Here is a 22,385-nt window from a genome sequence, read left to right as displayed (position 1 = left end):
CTCCTTGCCAGCCCAGCCTGACTCACCTTCCCTGCCCCTCTATCATTCTCTTTTGCATACTTTCTCTCTTCCTCCTCCCCCTCCTTCTGTGTCTCCCGGCTGAGAGAGGGCATGGGGCGCTGCTCTGGCAAGGGGGCCCCAGCCCCACTGGGGACAGGGGACTGCGTAGAGAGCTGGGCTTCCCAGGGAGAGTGACCAGTGCTTGGCTTGCTTTTACTTTTTTTTTTTTTAAGTTTATTTCTTTATTTTGAGAGAGAGAGACAGAGAGAGAACATGAGCTGGGGAGGGGCAGAGAGAGAGGGAGAGAGAGAATCCCAAGCAGGCTCAGCATTGTCAGCGCAGAGCCCCACACAGGGCTAGATCTCATGAACCACGAGATCATGACTGGAGCTGACGTCAAGAGTCAGATGCTCAGCTGACTCAACTACCCAGGCGCCCCGCTTTTTCTTATTTTTGCATTCATCTACCACATGGTCAATCCCAGTCTCTTTTGGGAAGTGGAGAGGCTGGGCAAGCCCCCACGCCCCTGGTCTGATTTAAGCCCTACATCTGTTTCTGCCCCAGGCCAGGGGCTTGGGTGCGTCAGTTGGGTCTGGACCTTGAGGAGCTAGGGAGAGAGGCCGAGAGGGCAGTGGCTTTGCCTCAGCCGGGGTTCCCCAGGCCTGGGGTGGACTTGCACACCGCTCCTGGGGCAGAAAGACTTGCCAAACCCTTTGTGTTTTGCATCCAAGGGAGCACCTCTGGGGGCTGCTAAAGAAAGGAGTCTTTGCTTCCAGGGTCCAGCCTCCCCAGGCCTAGAAGTTGGAAGACAGAGTAGGCTGTACTGGGAAGAGTGAGGGGAAACTGAGATGGGGGTACTGGAGAAAGGGTGGAAGGTTCTGAAAGGGCCAGGAAGCAAGCTCAAGGTGCCTCACCCCGCTTAGAGGAGCAATATCCTCTTGACTTTCAGGCTCTACATGGGATTTTACTGGAACAATGTCTAAATTATTCCTTGGATCACTCAGTCAGGCAGGACCCAGCCTCCTTGTGGGACAAGAAACCACATGGTAGCTCCTCACCCTAGCCTAGGCCCTACATGTCTCTCGCTGTGTTCTGGAACCCAGCCAGCCTGGAGCTTGTCCAGGAATAGGTGGCCTGAGCTGCCCACCACTCCTGGCTTCTCCATACACCTGTCCTATTTGTTCCACTGGCTCTTTTCACCACCCGACTGTCCATTTCAGACTCTCCGTACCCCCAGCCTCCTCCACCCTTCCCACTTGGAAGGCCAGCCTCCCAGGAATCAGCACTGGTGGGAATTAAGGATTTGCAAAAGTTCCCCACCCAGAGCCCCCTGGGAAGCAGAGTTAGCCCTAGAATTAACACTTCTTTTATTGAGCTCTTACCAGGTGCCAGACACTGGGGTTAGCACTTTATGTATATTGCCTATTATCTGATTTAATCATTTAACACCAGGACATGCAAGATAAGGATTAGAATAATCCTGATTTGGGGTACTGGGTGGCTCAGTCAGTTAAATGTCTGGCTCTTGATTTCAGCTCAGGTCATGGATCTCACAGTTTGTGGGTTCGAGCCCTGCGTTGGGCTCTGTGCTAACAGTGTAGAGCCTGCTTGGGATTCTGTCTCTCCCTCTCTCTCTCTCTCTCTCTGTTCCTCCCCTGCTCATGCTGTCTCTTTCTCTCTTTTTGTTTCTCTCTCAAAATAAATAAACTTAAAAAAAAAATGATCCTGGTTTAACTAATGAGGAAGAGCTGAAGTCTCCTGCCCCTCGTGACTCTGCTGGTTGGCTTAGTGGGCCTGCCTGTGGTTACTGTTGAGCCCCCTCCCTTGACCTGTCCCTTCCGTGTGTCCTGGACCCCTTCTACCCTGACAGCTGGCCAAGAGTAAGAACTTTAGGCCTGTACAGGGAGAAAGGAGGGCAGAAGGGAAGGAGGAGGCCGAGGTATAGTCTTCTTCCCCATCTTGCCGTGAGCTGAGCCAGAAGTACTCTAGTTCCACAGGCTACCAGGGGGCGAGGCCCACTCTCTTCCCCTAAGAAACAGATAGAACCATCCATCCAGGTGTGTCACAAAGCAATAAGCAGTGGGAGACTCGCTAACCGTAGGTCCCCTATACACCCCCCCCCAACATAACCATCCGTGTCAGGGGCTGCTCCGGGGGTCCCCACGGCCTACAAAGATGTTGATGTTGGCTACATGGGTTTAACCTTTCAGGACCCCCCATATAAGTCACTGAGAACTGGGGAGAAGAGCCCCTGGATCTGGACAAGGGCCCTGTTGGCCAGCCCACATCTGGGGAAGGGTCAGCCTCAACACTGTGGGTGCAGGCCTGGCTCACCTCCCAGCACTCTGTCCCCTGGTCACCTTGGGTCTCCTTGGGCCTCCTTTCTCACCTTGACCCTCCTTAGGGTGGGCATCAAGCAAGTCGGGCTGCCCAGAGAGACCCACTGGGACCTCCCCAAGGCTGTTCCTACAGGGCCCGTGTCTCCTGAGTCTCTTTCCTGCTTGCCTACTTGCCCAGAACTCCTGGCTCCTCTTCCAAAGTGCTTAGCAGTGCCCAAAACATACCTGTCCCCAGAAAGAAACGAGGCAGGTGGGCGGGGTGGGCACTTCCCTCTGTGTACCTGAGAGGGTATTGGACTGGACAGACTGGGAGACAGGAGACAGGCCACAGACAGCTGAGGTCTGTGTATCTGTACGATGGAAGAAATTATTCCCACCTCATACTGTGTGGGGCTGCCAAGCGGGTCTGGAAGGATGTAGAAGGTTATAGAAAGGGTAAAAGAAGATCCTGCCTCGTGTTGGGATGGGGGGCAGGGCAGGTCCCCTCTGCTGCCATCAGCCCTGAGGATTGGGGTCGCATGGGCTTTCTGTATGACATGGCCAGACCCCTTCTCTCCCTGGGGCCTGGCCCTTCACCTCCTGCTCCCCAACCACTCTCATCTTGGAACCCTCATGGGGGAAGCCTGAGGCCACCACTTCCCCGGGGTATAGGGAGGAGGTAGGTGGTCCAGAACTGCCTTTGTGGATTTGAGCTTGTCCAGCTGGGGACCCCCAGTTAGACAGTACAGGACAGGCCTCCAGCCACCCCCTCAAGGCCCCTTTGGGACCCTCAAAGCCTCTGTGCTGGTCAATTCACAGCCATTGAGGGGTCTGAGCCCTCTGATAGGAGGCCTGGCCCTGTGGTTGAGACCTCGGGCTCTGGAGCTGAGCTGGCTTGGATGCAGGTCCTGCCAGCAGGATCTGACCTCAGTCTCCTCACCTGTAAGATGGGGCCATCTCAGGCTCCAGCTCTCAAAATCACAGCTTATGAAGGATAATGGACATGAAGTCTAAGCCCAGGGGACCTGTGACAAGGACAAAGAAACAGTGGCCAGGATTCTTACAGAGCTTCTAGTCCTCACTCCCCTCTCCACTGGCCACTGCTGGTTGGAAGCCCATCCCCCACCTTCCTGGCTCAGAAGCCATCCCTGGAGCTACTAGCTCTGAGGTTTGGGTGGACATTTCTTTAAACAGTTGCCTTAGGTTATGGCTGCAGAGGTGGGAGGAGGTGCTGGCACAGAGCAGCCGATCTCTCCCCCCAGGGGTGCCCTGCCTGGGGAAGAGCAGATTCCCAGCTTGCCACTTCTGAGGTGAGGCTAGCCCTGGGAAGAGTTCTGTGCCACCAGACCCCTGTGCTGCCTGGGAGGAGGGGGACCTGGGGAGCAGAGGGGCCCCCCCTTCCAACCCTGGCAGCATGCAAGCCCTTCCGGGCTCCCTCTGGGCAGCAAGCTGCCCTTTCCCCCTGCAGGCCTTGCTGCAGCTGCATTCCAGGCATAGCCCAGGAGAGCCCTCCCCCTCCCTTGGGTCAGGGGCAGAGCCAGGTGGGGGAAGGGCTTGGGACTCTGAGCCAAGTTGATCCCAATTTACATATGTTTTCTGGGGCCCAGCTTGTAGCTCAGGAGTTTTGATTCATTAAATGACCCTCCCAACAAGCAGTTTCTGGGTATATCCTTACCCTCATCCACGCAGTCAGCTTTAGCTGGGCACCCCTGAGTGAATCACTTGCTGTCTCTGAACATCAGGTTCCACATTTGTAAAAGGAGGATTTGCTATTGAGAAGGTTGCTATGGAAGCCCCCAGATGCCTGGGAACTGGAGGTGTGGTCAGTGGTCTGTTCTCCCCGCCTTTCCCCACTCAAGATCTTACAAAGGCTACAGACCTTTGCCCTTGCAGTTCCCTGTTTCCCAGAGCCTCAGGACATAGAGGTGGGGAGGGGCCAGGACCTGGGTCCAGCTTGGGATGGGGAGGAAGAGAACCATTTGTATGGGAGGACTAAGGAGCCAAGGGGTCCTCAGCTGGGGAGAAGAGGAAGTGAAATTTACTTTGAGATCTTTCCCATCTCACTGGATTCTGAGCTCTCCTCTCGTCCATCCCCCTTCTCAAGACCAGTTCCCTGCCAGCTGCTATGTTGGAAATGACCCAGTAAGTGAGAGGTGTTGGACCTATTAGCACCCAGCTGACACTTTCTCCAGCGGGCATCAGGGCTGGAAGAGAACTGAGAAAAGATACCCTGTCAGTGCGTGTATATCTAAATCAAGGTTGAGCATATGGTGAATGTCCCAGCTCCTAGGAGATTATGTGGAGGGAAGGGGAGGACAGCGGGGGGGGGGGGGGGGGGGGGGGGACGCCCCTGCACCAGGACCAACCAATCCAATCTCAAGAGTCACTTGTACCCTCTGGGCCTCAATGCCCTTACCCATAAAATGGGGAGGAGGACAGCGGGCCTGGATTTCTGTGCTTGCGTGGAAGGCTCACTTTACTTCCCCTGCAATAGTGGGCTAATGCTCCGTAGTGGAAATATAGGTGTTGGGACTGAGGGGAATGTTTGCAGAGGGAAAAATGAAACTCCTTGAGATTCTTTCAGAGCAGTGCCTCAGCCCTGAGAGTGAAATGGCCCTCCTTGGCACCAAGGAGGGCTCCCTCACAGAGATGTACTGTGGGCTAGACATGGAGTCAAGCTTAAGGTCCTCCAAGGCGAGTGAGCAGGGCAGAGGCAGCCTTGTGACAAACTCTAGATAGCAAGTCTGCCATTCACTCAGGGGCCAGTGCCAGCCTACCCAGGGAAGAACTAAAGTCGTGTCCAAAGACCAGGTGGACCACAGGGCATCAAACAAGAGATGCCCATGTTGAAGGTGGTGGAGGGCTGAGGGAGCTGGCCCTGAATCCCACACCTGTAAATAACCAGCTCCCCACACCTGTTCTGTCCTTTTCTTCTGTTCCCTTTGCAATAGGGTGTAAGATTCGGACTAGATTCCCAGCTTACTGCTCACCTAGACATTCTTCCTAGACAGCTGAATTAAGCTTATAAATCATCTGCTGTTTTTTATTCACTTTATGAAATAAGGGCAAAAATGGATCAACAGGTAAAAATTTGCCCAAACCACTGCTAGGCTGAGAGAGAGGCCTGCCTGGCCATACCCTTGTGTTATAGCTAGAAACGTTCATTGTCCGAGGTAGCTAAGTCTGAATTTAGTGTGCAAATGAAAAACACGCAAAAATGGAACATATAAAAGTCAGGGAGTTCATTCAAGATAGATGGTAATAGATTAAAGATGCATATTATTATCCTTAGAGCACAGCTGGGGGGAAAATACAAAAACATAGCCAAAAAGCCAATAGAGATTATAATATCGCATATTTTAAAATACTTGACTAATGCAAACAAGACAAGAAAGGAAAGTGGAAGAGTCAAATAGAAAACAAATAGCAAGGTAGTAGACCTACCCCCCCCCCCGCATTAAATAAAAATGGACTAAACACTCCAATTAAGAGTCAGAGATTGACTATATAAAAAAACAAGATTCAATTATATGCTGTCTGCAGGAGATGAACTTTAAATGTAAAGACTTATGCAAGAGGAAAGTAAAAGGGTAGGAAAAGACAGACTGTGAAAACACCAAGCATAAAAAAGCCCAGTGTGACTCTATTAAAATCAGATGAAGTGGGCTTTTTTTTTTTTTTTTTACCAGTTGATCCATTTTGCCCTTATTTCATAAAATGAGTAGAAAACAGCAGAGGGAATTAAGGGACCAAGATGGGCATTTCCCAGTGATAAAGGAGCCAACTCATCAAAAAGACATAACTGGGCAACCTTGGGCAAGTTACCCAGCCTCGTTTCCCATCTGCAAAATAACAATAATAATAATAGCTATCCAGTTAGGTGTATGGCAAGGATCAAATTATTTAATTCACGTAAGGTGTTTAGAACCATGCTGGGTACATGACAAATATACAAATGACAAATGCTCTGTGAATGTTAGTTCTAAGGTTATTGCAATTGGGACAAAGCTTCAAGCTCTCACTGTGACCCTGGCTCAGCTTCCTCTGAGGTGGGGCTCTGACGGCTTCTGCACGATAATGTGTAAACACAGGCCACTAGCTGGTTCCTCCAGTTCTTTTTCCTGGTGGCGATGGTGGTGGTGGTGGTGGTGGTGGTGTGTGTGTGTGTGTGTGTGTGTGTGTGTAGAGACCTGAGGCAGAGGAATGGAAGAAATGAGACAACGTGCCCCAAGTGAATCTATTTGCTGCTAGAACCAAGGGACACAGTCAAGGAGACATGGGGACTGGGGGCCAGGAAGGGAGCTGGGACAAGGTGAGGTTAGGGTGATTGCCAGATATAACTGGTGCTGGATGGATGGCTCCAGGCTGACCTAAGTCATCTTCTAGCCTGAGAAGCAGGAAGGCAGCCACCACCTGGGAATTACCAAGTTCACATGGCAGGAACCACAAAGATTTGGGGCCTTTCCCCCTGGTCACAGGCACAGAAAGAATTCCAGTGAATTCCCTACTGGCCATGAGACCCCTACTCCCCCGCTCCTAGGCTGTGATAATGGGGCTAGTTTCAGCTCTGGCAGAGCTGGGAGATCTACTGAAATCACACCAGCTTTGTCATGGAGCCCTGTGCAAGGATGACATTCCAGCCAGGGATGCGGGAAAGCAGGTTTCTGAATCACTGTTGACTCCTTGTCCCGGGCTCGAGTGTTCTTCCTCCACATACACACTCTTTTACTTTCCTGACACTGCCTCCCTTCAGTGGCTGCCTAACTCCCTTATATTGGAAACTTACTGACACCCACAATGCACGGGGCACATCCAACCCCCTCTCGTATTGTGAATGGAAGGTCAGGGCGTACCCAGCTTTATAGATGCGAGAGCCTAGGAGCTCCAGAAGTTAAAGGCACTTGCCCATGGCTAATAAATGGCTGGCTTTGAAAGTTGTCTCTCACTACAAGTTCATTGTTCCTGACCAGTCTTGGTTTACTGGTTTTGGTCCAGATTAATCTTCTTCAATACACGGACTCCTCAGAAATCTTTAAGGGTTTTGCGTTTCCTAAAGCCGCAGCTTCCAAGCTTTCCTGAACTTGGATCCCTATGAGTAAAACATTTGGAGCACATTCTCTATTACATGTCTGTTTTAATTATCTATAAATTATTTGCATGTGCTAATGTACTCTTGTATTGGAAGATATCCATATGTGGTTTAAAGATGAGATAGACATATCACAAATAGAAAGAGTCTCTAAAATTTTCTCCCTACATCTGTGGACCAGCCATGAGTGTCCCCGGGGGATGCATACATCCCACTATGGAGACAGCTGCCCAGGAGGATAAAGTACCACCTCCTGGGCCTGGTATAGGGTGTTCAGTCATCTAAACCATCAACAGATTTCTTCCTACTGCCCTGCAGATTGGTGTCAAGGTACCAGATGGCTCTCAGTCATTCTCAACTCTACATCTCCTTCTGCACCCTTCCCCTCTTCTTTCTAAGTCCTCCATGCTTTGTGAGCTCTAACCCAAACCCTAGGTTTTCTGCAAAGCCTTTCTCTTCTACCCTGGACCCAGGCATTGGCACCAATCATTCTGCCTTCTGATCTCAGTCTGCTTGCATCACTGCTAAACTATCTCACGTGGCGTGTTTTATCTTGTCAAATACTTCATGCAGGTATCATTACTTCCATCTCATAGGCTCAGAGAAGCCAATAATTTGCCTAAAGTCACACAGTAAGTGATGGAGCCAGGAATTGTACCTAGGCCTGACTCTAGAATCACCTCTAATTAAGCACTAAGCTATATAAAGCAAAGATGGTCTTTTACCTTCCATTTCTTTTTCCCCAGCTGCTTACATAAAAATATATATACATATATGAAATATCAAGCAAATTTTTCAATGAATGATAGTTTGAATGGGTGAGTAGATGAATCATCCAGACCAACATCAAGAAGAAAGCCCATGGTAAAAGGGAAAAGGCCTATTTTATTACTAGTACAGTTTTTTTTTTTAATTTTTAAATGTTTATTTTTGAGAGAGAGAGAGTATGAGTGGGGGAGGAGCAGAGAGAGAGGGAGACACAGAATATGAAGCAGGCTCCAGGCTCTAAGCTGTCAGCACAGAACCTGATGTGGGGCTCAAACTTTTGAACTGAGAGATAATGACCTGAGATGAAATTGGAAGCTTAACTGACTGAGCCACCCAGGCGCCCCACTAATACAGTTTATGTTTTTTGTTTTTTATAGTTTTTGTTTGTGCAGGGACCAAATATTTTGTGTAGCTAATCTCATAAAAATGCAGACTTTACATGCCTTTCATAGTTTTTTTTTTTTTTTTTTCCCATCCATATCTAAGTTCATACCTACAACATGACCATGGGTTTGAGGGATTGAAGCTAGATTTGGAAGGCAGTTCATGCATCATTGTTACATCAAGTGGTCATATTCAAAATGTGCAAAGAAACAATAATTACAGTGGAGAAGAGCAAAGATGTACAGAAAGCTTAGGGTCTCTCTCCATACCAAAATCTCGTTCCAACTTCCTGCTTCAGTGCTGCTGTGCTATCAGAAAAGACCTGTGTTGGCTGCCAGCCATGACCTTCAAAACAGTGTCCAACGGCCTTCACTTTTTGTGAGGTTTACTTGGTTGCTGAGCATAAACGCTTCATGCCACTCTTATCCCAGTCGGGTACAGAATTCCAAAGTTAACACTGGAGAATTCCAACAGCGTGTCACCTCCAATTCCATGCAGGCCTGGATTCTAAACATTCCTATACGAGGCAGGCATCGACCCTCTCAGCTGTGTCTTCAGGATGCTGCTGCGCTTTTTGTCCCGCCTTCAGCTGAACGTGCAGGCCTGTTGTCTGAGGCTTCTGCACCTAAAGAGTCCTGCGCAAGACTTCAGTCTTCAGGTGTGGCTGAGTCCCTGTGCTCAGGTGTCATCACCAAGATTCAGTGTCTCTAGCCCCTAGTTGGCCATCCTCTGTGTTGACCAAGTCATCAGGTAGGCTCTGCTAGCAACTCCAGGGTCATACCATGCCAGCTTAGCAACCTCAACAGGAAGAAAGGGTGTCTGATGGTTCATTGAACCAACTTAGGTCATGGACCTGTCCTGGATCCTGTTTCTGTGACTGGGAGACTGAGATGAGTGGCTTGATCAGTTCTAGGATCATTGAAGTAGAGGAGTGGGTACAGATCATGTGAGCTGAGGTGGAGGATGGGGTTTGGGATATTGTGACCAGGAAATGGGAGAGTGAATGTGCACAGGTGTGAATATCAAGTCTACTTGACTTTGTATCTTGCAGGATTTGGTAGACTGGCGGAAGCCCCTGCTGTGGCAGGTAGGCCACTTGGGAGAGAAGTATGATGAGTGGGTCCACCAGCCAGTGACCAGGCCCATCCGCCTCTTCCACTCCGACCTCATCGAGGCCCTCTCCAAGACTGCCTGGTGAGCCCTGCTCTGGGCCTATGGTGGGCTATCCCTCTCTCCTGATGCTGCCAGTCAGATACAGAAGGGGAAGGGACAGTTGGGTCCCTCCCCAGAGCTATACTTTAAACTCTTTGGATTGTGGAACATGCCATAGACATAATCCATTCCTATGCATGGTTTGTCCATTGAGTGAGTGGCAACCTAACATGTAGCCAGAAACCACTTTAAATGTCATCTCATTCTTTTTTTTAAAGTTTGTTTGTTTGTTTGTTTGTTTTGAGAGAGAGCATGAGTCAGGGAGGGACATAGAGAGGGGGAGGGAGAGAGAATCCCAAGGAGGCCCCATACTAAGCCTAACACCAGGTTTGAGCCCACAACCATGAGATCATGACATGAGCCGAAATTGAGTCGGATGCTTAACCGACTGATCCATCCAGGCCCCCACCCCTGTTCTATTCCAGATTCTCAAGAGTTTTCCAGCCTGGAAAGCCCATGGGAACAATTTTGCCTGCAATTGGCTCCTTTGCCACAAGAGGTCAGCATCAATCCAGCTGCACAGAGTCTAACCACAGGATGCAGTTCTTTTCTGCCAGTAACTCATTTCAGAGACAGAAGGAGATAGATTTGCAGCCCCTCTATTCTTTTTTTCTCCCCATCCCCAGAGCAGTCTCCATATGTTTTCCGCACATGCTTTGGTATCATTTACTCCTTCCTGTAGTTGAGAGATGCATCTTTGGGGACGCTGAACCCTGTTGAGCCCCTGTGCCTGTATTTATTTTTCTCATCTTGTGGGTCTTCCTGCAGGTACAGTGTCCCCATCATCTGGACCCCCCTGGTGCTGTACCTCAGCTGGTCCTACTACCGAACCTTTGCCCAGGGCAACGTTCAACTCTTTGCTTCCTTCACTACAGGTAACGGTTCCTTCCTGATTTGCTCCCCTGGCTTCTGGAGGCAGGAGATTTCAGTGGTGTCTCTGGTCCTGAGTTTCTAAGAACACAGAACCCCAAACCACATCGCAGACGTTTGTAAATGAGACCTATATGTAGCAATAGATTCAAAGAAACCTGTCAGTCTCCACCCCATCCCCAAATGGATAAAGGGGGGGGGGGGGGAACAACCCAGCAACACGTGAGCAGAAACTAAATGAAATTATTTCATCAGGAGGCATAGCAATCAAGGAGAGGGCTTCTTGTTGAATATAAATAATACTAGAAAATGTATGACTTGGGATTGTCAAAGCAACTAAAGGAAATCATTTCACCGGGTGCACAGCTGAGAGCTTAACTAAAACGGCCCACTGAACACAGCACAGATTAGAACCTGGGAGAGAGAGATCTGGGAGTGTCCTCCAGTGTGTCCTGGGCGAAGGCTCATGCGACAGAACCCCTGACTTGGAGTACCAACCCCACTAACCACTACTGGGCACTTAACATGTGCCAGGCCTAGGGTTTCCCAGGGACCGTCTCACTTAACCCTCCAAGCATCCCCATGAGAAAGGTACTATCGTCATGCCCTTTTAGAGGTGAGGACGTTGTGCCTCAGAAAAGTCGAGCGAGTGATTCAGGGTCATGTGGCTAGGATGTTGACGTCAGGTGCCCCCCAGCTTTGGGGATCAGGGAAAGAGGGAAGGGCTGACATGGGACAACTTCCCAAGAGCCTATGAGACTGAGTCTCTAAGGTTTGGGGGTGGTCACTTCTGCCAGCTGCCTCCCAAGCTTACCGCCTGCTTTGTGCCTCTACAAACAAACCACCTGCGCAGATGGTCCTGTGTCCTGGCATAACCTGCCTCAGAGAGGTGCTAGCCTCTGGCGGGTGGCTCAGACCCAGGCAAGGATAGGGGACAGGCAGGGGAGGGATGCTGGGCATGGGCGAGGCGAGCTTTCCTCTCCTGGTCACAAGTCTCACATTCCTGACTGTGAGCCTTCAGAGCCTCCCTCTCTGCCAGACACAGGCTCCTTCTCCCCACACTCCAAGGTTGCTTCCCAGCCCACCTCTGCTGGGAAAACAAGTTGCAGGCCCGAATGGTTTAGGTGAGAGGGGCCCTGGGCACAGTGATGGGAGCCTCAGTTTTCCCAGCTGGCCCAGGTTGGGATGGGGGACGAAGAGGCTACAGGAAGTCCCCCTGAGCCCCAAACTGCTCCCGGTCACCAAGGGTTAACATGCACGCCCCACATGCCAAGGTTACCCTTTTCTGCCCACGCTGAATAGCTCAGGCACAGCACAGGGCTTGTTGCTCAGAAGGCCTGCTCACTGAATCGCCCACTGTCCACCCGGCGCTCCCCTAACAATGAGCAACAGTGGCAGGGCCGCCAGGGCTGGCAGCCGAAGGGGGCAGGGGATGCCGGAGCTTTGGCCCAGGTCCCTCTGCAGGATTCCTCCAGAGATGCCACTCGGTACCAGCTCCGGCCGGATGGGCCGACAGGGGTGATGCTGGGGTGAGGGGGCGGGCAGAGACTTGACCTATAGGAGGGGACTCTTCTCCGTGGCAAGGAGGGTGATCTGAGGGCTTGGTCTGAACGCAGACCTCTGCAGAGATCTGAGATGTGCTAATAGAGGTTCAGTGTGGAGTCTGTGACCACGATGCCAGTGGTGATGGCATGAGAGAGATGTGTCCACATCCCTCCCTCATCCCCCAGCTCATGAGGCAAGGCACAGGCCGCTGGCAGAGAAACTAAGAGCCAGAGAAGTGAGGCACGGCACTGTCTCAGTGTAGCTGGTGGACAGAGGTGCCGGAATAGAGGCAGAAGACTCAGGACACCCAGAGGCAGTGGAACCTGAACAGAGACACCAATGCGATGCTGAGATTCCTAGATGCATGGATGAGAATGCTCTGAAAGACAGGGGTTCTGGAAACTTCGGATGGCCCCTAGAGCAGTTCCTGGGAACATATGAGAGTGCTGAGCCAGGACCATTGCCGAGCAGCACCCCAGGTGGCAATGCTGGCCTCCAATGGGCTCTGATGTAGGATCCTGAGCCAAGGTCAAGACCAGAGTCTGTGGCCACAGGATGTTCCTGTGTGTCCAGTCCTTTCCCTGCTGCCAGGAAGGCGAAGCAGCAAGGCGGGGCTCCTGCGCTCTGGGAAGGGGGAGGCAGGGGGCTGCAGGGGGTTAGCGAACTCCTTCTTCAACCAGGGACCCTGCAGACCTCTACAAGGAGAATCAAGAGAAGGTGGGCACAGTAAGACCACAGGTTAGAACTTAGATGTATTTTGCCTCGTATTTAAATGTGAATGGTCTGGGGCGCCTGGGTGGCTTAGTCAGTTCAGCGTCCGACTTTCGCTTAGGTCATGATCTCGCCGTTCGTGGGTTCAAGCCCCGTGTCGGGCTCTGTGCTGACTGCCGGCTCAGAGCCTGGAACCTATTTCAGAGTCTGTGTCTCCCTCTCTCTCTGACCCTCCCCTGCTCATGCTGTCTCTCTCTCTCTCCTAGAAATAAATAAAAAAATATTTAAAAAAAAATGTGAATGGTCCCATTTAAAAATTACAGTAGCTAAATAAATCAATAAGTATTATAGTAGCTACTTATTATATATAAGGAGCATTATATTATTATCAGTATTACTATATAATGATATAGTATTCTTACTATGTAATATCTATACTTATCATATAACTAGATGTTCTATTCCCTCCATCCTAACAGCGGCTGTTCATGATGGGTAGGGTATTTTACTGTTGAGAAAACAGCGAGGTAGGTGGCGCAGAGCTAGGATTTAAAGCCAGGTCTGCAAAGCCAAAGCCCGTGCTCTCTGCACTTCACTAGTGTGTTTGGAAGGACCCCAGAGGTATTAGGGCCCCCCTGGAAGCAGGGCTTCTCACCTACCAGAGCAGCTCAGCCAAGGCCAGGCGGCCACTCGCAGAGTTGTTAGACAAGCATCTCATACCAGCTGTGGACGCAGCTTAGGTTGATGTGCTGATGAATTTCTACCCACTGACCTCACCACAGTGGGAGCTGCAGGTCAGGACCAAGTGGACAGAGGAGGAAGCCAGCCTTATAGAGCCAGTTCATAGGGAGCTGGCTCTAAATGACCACCCTGTGGCTGGAAGGCGCTGTGGGGGGGAGGGTGGCAAAAAGTCACGGTTCCCTCCCCACTCCCCACTCCCCACTGAGCCAGCGGTCATCAATATGGTCCCATTTGAGAAGTTTGGTCATGATTATTGGCCACCCTTCACCCCATTCCTCAGCTCAGCCTGGCACAAAAGGTCAGGTTCACGTTGGTCTTTCATTGTTTTGTCAGAATGGGGCTGGGCCTAGATTCTGTTCCAAAGAGCCAGGAGCTCACCTCCTCCTCCCTGCCTTCCTGGGCTTTCTTCCTTCCTCAGCAGCTACCTGTGGCCATTTACACTTCCTTAAACAGAACCAGAAGCTGCATTCCTCTAGGCCCTGATTCTGCCCTTAGAAAGACACAGATCAATCCTCCTGTGGGTACAGCCCTTCAGAGGGGCTTGCATCCACCCACCCATCTCTCAACAAATGTCTGAGCACCTGCCGTGTTAAGCCCTGGAGATATAAAATGAAGGGCCTCCCCTGCCCATAAAATGGGGACAAATGGGAAAACCCGCGAGCAAGCCACAGTGCAGTGTGATAGTTGTGATATGAGGGGCAAGGCAGGAGCTTCATAACCCGCCCGGGTGGGGATGGAGGGCATCTACGGAGGTTTCTGGCAGGAGACATGTGAGCTGAATCTCCAAGGATAAGGGAGCAGGGTGAGAATCCCAGAGAAGAAAATGTGAACAAAATTAGGGATAAGGTGAGGAGGAGGGAGTACGTGGTACCTCTAAGGAGCCACACACGCTTGGGTTTGGCCCCAGTCTCGTGCCCACAGGGCTGAGGTGGGGATGTGGCTGTCTGCACGGGTCTCAAGGGACTCTGAGTGCCTCACTGAGCGTTTGCATGTTACCTGAAGATAATGAGGCACCATAGAAGGGTTTGCACAGTGCATGGAGGCAGGGGACTGGCACGGGAGGCTGATGCCATAACGGGGTAACAGGCGATAAGGCAGTAGGGATTAAGAGCAAAGAACTGACCAGAGAGAGAGAGAGATTTTTTTAATTGGGATGAGATTCACATAACATAAAATTAACCATTTTAAAGTGAGCAATTTGGAGGCATTTAGTGCATTCACAACATTGTGCAACTGCCACTTCTGTCTAGTGGGCATCCCCCCCAAAAGGAAGTCCCATTGCTCTCCATATTCCACTCCCCCAGCCCCTGGCAACCACCAAGTCTACCTTCTGTCTCTACACATTTGCCACTTCTAGATATTCCATACAAATGGAATCATACCAAACATGGGCTTTTGTGTCTGGCTTCTTTTGCTTTGCCAAGAGATGTTAAAGAGGGGGAGCCTATAGGGCCTGGTGCCTTGGTGGATGTGAGAGAAAGGGATGTTAATCCTTTGGTCATGTGTGGATATTGGTACTCCTGGCAGAGGAAAGAACCCAAGAGGAGCATCGTGGGGTGATGGGTTCACAGGAAGAAGAGGAGGATTGGTGTTGTTTGGCCACAGTTGACTTTGGGGGCCTGTGGGGTGGAGTGTGGGTCTGGGGTGGAGTGTGGGCCTGGGGGCAGTGGATGTGGCCAACTTCCCAGAGCGAGTGGTTTTGTGAAAAGTAGAGCAGCAAGGCTTTGACGCTGGAGACTGAGGCAGCATTTCGATGATGGAACCTGACAAGGGGCATCTAGAGAAGAGGAGAAAAGCCAAGTGACCCAGCAGACAGGGAGAGGAGCTCTATATTCTAACCACACTGGTCATAGATCCTTGGAAATATTCTGAGAAGCTGTGGACTCGCTTTCCTGAAAAATCGTACAAAGAGACATCATTTGGGTTACCATCTCAGGAGCTTCACAGACACCCTGGAATCCAGCTGAGGACTCTGGATGTTCATCAACCTCAGCTTAGGAGCCTGAGGTGCTCCAGATTCAAGGAGAGACTGGTCACTAATATCATATTCCATAGCCAAGTGGGGGATGAATTGAAAAGCTTACTAGATCTGGGAAGAAGTACATCCTGAATAGCCTTTGCAATTCTAGTGGATTGGGGCAGAAGACAGAGTATAGGGGGTTGAGAATCAAATGGGAAGCAATCAAGTAGAGCTGTGTGTCTAGTCTGCCTTCTCCATAGGTTTGGCTATGAAGGGACAGAGTTTATGATGGGAAAGTCCACTGGAGAAGAAGTTGAAGATGCCCAGAGAGGGGTTGGTTGGGATGGAGGGGCTCGGGGAGGAAGCAGGCTGTGTCCTCTGCACTCCCTAGTGGGCTGAGCCTGGCAAGTATCTCCTATCTTCCCTCATATGGGCGATGCCAGGCATCCTTCATAAGGTCGCAGTGAAGGGAAACATGAAGTAATCCATGTAAATCATTGAAATCAGGCTTGGCATGTAGGTACTGATCAGTATACACTTGCTGTTACTATTATTACCACCATCCAGCACCTGGGTGCCTGAGTGCATATCTCTTCCCTGAGGAGCAGGAAAGACGTTCAAGGGTGGGGCAGAATTGGGTATGGTTAAAGGTAGAAGGTTGGGTGTGGAGGAAGTCTGATGTAGGAGGCTGGGTGGATGGAGAGGGGAATGTTTGAGAGCAGCAGGGAGGGATCTAAACCTGGAGACATAAAAAGGATCACCAGCAGAGCTGAGGTTGAAGGTGCCAGACGCAAGGCTACATAGCTCTCCCTCTGTGCTCAGCAGCTTATACATGGGGAGGACAGACAGGTTCTTGCACTGGGTTGAGGGTTCATGGGGGTGGGTAACAGAGATGGAGGAAAGATCAAAAGAGAAGGGTTATCTTTGGAAAACAGTTTGGTGGTTCCTCAAAAGAGTAAACATAGTTACGATATGACCCAGCACCTTCAGTCCTAGGTTTATCCCCAGGACAACTAAAACCATGCCCACACGAAAACTTGTCCGTGAGTGCTCATGACAGCTTTATTCGTCACAGCCCCAGAATAGAAATAACCCTAGATGTCCATCAGCTGATGAATGGATAAACAGGTTTATCCACACCATGGAAAAATAAGGAAGGAAGGAAGGGAGGAAGGGGGGAAGGGAGGAAGGGAGGGAGGAAGGAAGGAAATCCTGATATATGCTACAACATGGATGAACCTTTTTTTAAAATGTTTGTTTATTTTTGATGGGGGGTGAGGGGCAGAGATAGAGACAGATACATAGAGGATCCAAAGCAGGCTCTGTGCTGTCAGCAGTGAGCCCAGCATGGGACTGGAACTCATGAACTGTGAGATCATGACCTGAGCCAAAGTCAGATGCTCAACCGACTGAGCCATCCAGGTGCCCCTATTTATTTTATTTTTGAGAGAGAGGTAGCAAGAGGAGGGGAGGGGCAGACAGAGAGGGAGACAGAGAATCTCTGCGCTGTCAGAAGAGAGCCTGATGTAGGGCTCAATCTCATGCACTGTGAGATCAATACCTGAGCAAAAATCAAGAGGCAGGGGCGCCTGGGTGGCTTAGTCGGTTAAGCGTCCAACTTTCGCTCAGGTCATGATCTCGTGGTTCTTGGGTTCGTGCCCCTTGTCTGGCTCTGTGCTGACTGCCAGCTCGGAGCCTGGAGCCTGTTTCAGTCTGTGACTCCCTCTGTCTCTGACCCTCCCCTGCTCATGCTGTCTCTCTCTCCTAGAAATAAATAAAACATTTAAAAAAAAAATCAAGAGGCAGACACTCAACTGACTGAGCCACCTATGCACCGCACATGGATGAACCTTCAAAATAGTGTATGTAAAAGAAGCCAGTCATAAAAGACTACATATTTATATGAACTGTCCAGAATAGGCAAAACGTAGATTTGTGGTTTCCATGGGCCGAGAAACGGCAGGGGTGTGAAAGGAAGTGGGCAGTGACTGGCAGTGGATACAGGGTTTCTTTTGGGGGTGATAAAAATGTTCTAAAATTGACTAGTGATGGTGGCACAGTCCTGAATATACTAAAAACCACTGAATTGTACACTTTAAGTGGGTGAATGGCATGGTATATGAATTACATTTCAGTAAGACTGTTATTTTTAAAAAGGGAGGGCAAGTCTGGCCAAAGCAGTGGCTTGTGGAGAAAAGTAAAGCTAAGAGGGTGAGAATAGGCTTGGAGAAAACAGTGACCAGAGCTGACGTCACATGAAGTCAAAGAATGAACAGGGAGACCCTCGGGGGCTGTGGGCTGGGTGTTGGGAACTCACACCTGATGACAGTTACATCTCTGCAGTTTTCTGTCTCCAAGCTAATCATCTTCAGTTTTTTCACATCTCCCTCACATGCTGTGATTTTAAGTCTTGCCTGTTAAGATTTCTCTGCTTGGGTTTTCTCGTCCCTCCTGCCCTCCCCTGCCCACCCCCTTACCTATCCCTGCTCGTTAACAGTTTTCATCAGTAACCCCCGGCTCTGCTGGCTTAATTGGGGTCATCCCTCCCTCTCCCTATGCCACTGAAGAAAGTCACCCTCCCCACAAATGTCAGCCATTTGGACGGCTTTAACCAGACATCACAGCCTGGGTGGCTTATAAAAAACAGGAATTTATTGCTTCTAGTTCCTAAGACTAAAAGTCCCAGATCAGGATGCCAGCCTGGTCAAGTGAGGGACCCCTTTCAGGGCCCGAACATCTTGTATCCTCACACGGCCAAAAAGGGAAGGAGCTCTGTGCGGTCTCTGTTCTTCTTCTTTTTTTTTTTTCTTTCCTTTTTTTCTTTTTTTAACGTTTATTTATTTTTGAGAGAGACAGAGCATGAGCGAGGAGGGGCAGAGAGAGAGGGAGACACAGAATCTGAAGACAGGCTCCAGGCTCTGAGCTGTCAGCACAGAGCCTGATACGGGGCTGGAACACACAAACCGTGAGATCACGACCTGAGCCAAAGTCGGACGCTCAACCGGCTGAGCCACCCAGACGCCCTGCAGTCTCTTTTATAAGGACACTAGTCCCGTTCATGAGGGCTCCCCCTTCATGACCCAATCACCTCCCAAAGGCCCCCCCACCTCCTAATACCGTCACATTGGCAGTGAGGTTTCTCTTCTCATAAGAGTTTGGGAGCAACATGTTCAGACTATAGCACCAGAGAAACTTCTGGCACCAGCACTGGCAACAGCTGCTCCCCTCGGCCCCCCTGAGGAAGATCTCAGACCCCTGGTCAGCAGCTCCATCGTTTCCCAAGAGGACCCCTCGGAGCCCCATAGAGATCCTCACGGCCTCCTTCCCGTTTTGACCCAAGCCCCACAGTGTGACCCGGCCCGTAGCTGCTGGATGAAGAGCGGCAGCCCCCAAGGTGACGGGAGCCACCAGGCCTCACCACCCGCTGCGGCTGTCTGCCCTGACTTTGCCCCTGTCTGGCCATTCTGCAGAGTACTCCGTGGCCGTGCCTAAGTCCGCCTTCCCGGGCCTCTTTGTGCTGGGGTTGCTCCTCTGGAGCCTCACGGAGTACCTCATCCACCGCTTCCTGTTCCACATGAAGCCCCCCGGGGACAGCTATTACCTCATCCTGCTGCACTTCGTCCTGCACGGCCAGCACCACAAGGTGAGTGGGACAGCCTCCCGCCTGGGACCCGGCAGCCGTAAGCCGTGGGGGGTGGGGGGCTGCTGGTCTTTCCGGGAGTCAGGCTGGGAACAAGAAGCCATCCGGGCGTTCAGTGTTGCTCAGAGGGATGACTGGGTCCTAATCGGAAGCGGGCATGGACAAGGTGGGCGTGCGTGTCTGCACACTGTCATTATTAACACCAGGCCTGCTGCAGGTACATTTCAGCTGCCATCTTTAATCCTCTCAGCAACTCATTCATTCATTCATTCACCAGACGTTCACGGAGTGCTCATTACCTGCAGGCACTGTTCTAGACACAACTGAACAAAACAGTAAAAACTCACTGTCCTGGTGGAGCTTCCTTCTGAGGATGGTGCTACAGTTCTCCCCATTCCACAGAGCAGCAAACTGAGGCTTAGAGAAATCAAGAAACTGAGGAACTTGTCCAAAGTCACACCTGGTACAACCAGGATGTTGGGCCCCATTCTGTGAGCCCCAGAGTCTGTGCTCTCAACCATCTACCACCTTGGAGCTCTTCAGGGACAGTTTGTCATCCATAGGCCGGGAGTGGAAGCCAAGGCTGCCCAAGGACGCTGCATCCCCTGGCTGCCTCTGTTCCTGCACTGTGCTGGTCTCAGCCTGTCCCTGGACATCCCTTTCTTGTTTTCTCCCTCCCTCCTTCCCTCCCTTCCTGCCTTTTTCTTCCAGGAGCTGGACCGGGCAGGGGGGCGGGGGGCATGAGGGGAGGAGGGGGAGGCCCATACGCGAACCCGCACCATTGCTCAATGGCTATCACCTGCTTTCTGTCTCTCTTCTCCTCCAGCCCAGAGAGGGTCTGTCCCTTCTCAGAACACTCTCCAAGCAGTGTCTAAAACCTTACCTCTGTGCCAGGCCCTTGGCTATTGAACTCCAGAGTCTAAGACTTGACTCTCTTAGACTTGGTTCACTGTGACCTCGCCCCCTTGGAACAAAGAAGGGCTCCCATTAGGAAGTGGGGATGGGGAGACCGACCGGATCCACTAACACTTCTGGTACTGTTCCACCCTGTGAACCTGCATTAACTTACTCTTGTCGGGGTGCTGGCCTCCCGGACAACGTCAGGCCTCCATCCAGGCACCCCGCAGGGTGTTTGGCAACGAGGCTCCTCTCTAGCACCTAACAAATTCCCGAGCCAAAGTGGCCTCACGAGCCGTGAGCATGCCGCCTACCATGCATCCACCACCATGTTCGTGGTCAGGATTCCAGGGCCCACCCTGGCTTGGAAATTGGGAGCGCGACAGTCTCTCAAGGGCTTTGCCACTGAAGGTGCCACGCCCACCTGGCAGGTTGCTGCCGCCTCGCTGGAAGGTGGGGGTGGGGGGGCGCTCTGTGCTGTCCTCTGCGGTGCTGTGACTGCAGGCAGGCCAGCCCGGCCGTCTGCTTACACGCGAGCCTCTCCGTCCACAGGCACCCTTCGATGAGTCCCGCCTGGTCTTCCCCCCTGTGCCGGCTTCTCTGGGGGTTGCCTTCTTCTACACATTCCTACAGCTCCTCCTGCCCGAGGCGGTGGGGGGCACTGTGTTCGCTGGGGGCCTCCTGGGGTACATCCTCTACGACATGACGCATTACTACCTGCACTTCGGCTCTCCGCACAAGGGCTCCTACCTGTACAACATGAAGGCTCACCACGTCAAGCATCACTTTGCACATCAGAAGTCAGGTGAGGCCGCCACCTCCCAGCCTCCCTCATTTGTTCTCGTATTTATTTGAGCCCCTACCAAGAGCTGTGTATCGTTCTGGATACAGGGGATACACAGCAAGGCAAGGCGGGGCTCCCCCTACTCACTGGGAGACAAACAAGGAAATCAGTAAGTAGCAAAGATAAATTTTAGACAGTGATAAGTGCCACAAAGAAAAGAAACCAGCAAGATGTAGGGTCCAACTCTGTCTAATAAAATACAATGCAAGTCACAGATGTGATTTTAGATTTTCTAGTAGCCACATTAGCAAGTAAAATTAAACAGATATAATTAGTTTTAATAATATATTTTAGGGGTGCCTGGGTGGCTCAATTGGTTAAGTGTCTGACTTCAGCTCAGGTCATGATCTTACAGTTCGTGGGTTTGAATCCCAGGTAAGGCTCTGTGTTTAGAGCTCGGAGCCTGGAGCCTGTTTCAGATTGTGTCTCCATCTCTCTACCCCTCCCTCTCAAGCTCTAGCTCTGTCTCTCTCTCTCAAAAATAAATAAACGTTTTTAAGAACACCTAAGTCAAAGTCAGATGCTTAATCAAATGAGCCACCCAGGGGCCCCTCATTAGAAATACTTGACCTAAATATAGATATATAGGGCTCCTGGGTGGTTCAGTCGGTTAAGCGTCCGACTTCAGCTCAGGTCATGATCTCGCAGTTTGTGAGTTCGAGCTCCGCATTGGGTGGGCTCTGTGCTGATAGCTCAGAGCCTGGAGCCTGCTTTGGATTCTGTGTCTCCCCTTCTCTCTGCCCCTCCCCTGCTCATGCTGTGTCTCTCTCTGTCTCTCAATAATTAATAAAAATGTTAGAAAATTTAAACAATAGATAAATATATATTTTTATATATGTCTAGGTATATATATAGAGATATATATTTGACTATTTTAAAAAGTAGATTCACATTATGTGAGTTGTCCTAAACATGCCCAAAAGTTTTCCAGTAACTCGGGGTACCTGGGTGGTCAGCCGCTTGAGCAACTGACTCTTGATCTTGGCTCAGGGCATGATCTCACAGTTTGTGAGTTTGAGCCTGGAGTCAGGCTCCATGCTGACAGTGCAGAGCCTGCTTGGGATTCTCGCTCTCACTCATTCTGTCTCCCTCTCAAAATAAATAAATAGGGATGCTTGGGTGGTTCAATTGGTTAAGTGTCTGACTCTTGATTTCAGCTCAGGTCATGATCTCTTGGTTTGGGAGATTAAGCCCCATGTGGGGCTCTGCACTGACACCAGAGAACCTGCTTGGGATTATCTCTCTGCCTCTCTCTCTCTCTGTGTCTCTCAAAATAAATAAATAAACTTAAAAAGTAAATTAATTAAATAAAAAAAATTTGCTACTAACTTAATCAACTACATAAATTTTTAAGTTGGAATTAAAGTTAACTAAAATAAAATGAAATTAAAACTTAAAAAAAAAAG

At 50.6% G+C, this 22,385-nt stretch overlaps 1 protein-coding gene across 1 annotated transcript in view; it reads left to right on the top strand.

Annotated features, from left to right (window-relative positions):
* Nucleotides 1-22,385, top strand: part of FA2H (fatty acid 2-hydroxylase) — a 52,162-nt gene that overhangs the window by 27,488 nt on the left and 2,289 nt on the right. Inside the window, exons 3-6 of the mRNA XM_039256461.1 lie at nt 9,611-9,753; nt 10,540-10,646; nt 19,069-19,241; nt 20,688-20,940. Coding sequence (XP_039112392.1) covers nt 9,611-9,753; nt 10,540-10,646; nt 19,069-19,241; nt 20,688-20,940 — 676 coding nt within the window. The remainder of the gene's footprint in view (nt 1-9,610; nt 9,754-10,539; nt 10,647-19,068; nt 19,242-20,687; nt 20,941-22,385) is intronic.

Source organism: Hyaena hyaena, unplaced genomic scaffold (assembly GCF_003009895.1).
Source record: "Hyaena hyaena isolate Hyena2069 unplaced genomic scaffold, ASM300989v1 scaffold_584, whole genome shotgun sequence".
Taxonomy (NCBI): Eukaryota; Metazoa; Chordata; class Mammalia; order Carnivora; family Hyaenidae; genus Hyaena; species Hyaena hyaena.
The sequence above is the reverse complement of the archived record's forward strand: the minus strand, read 5'-3'. Positions and strand labels throughout refer to the sequence as shown.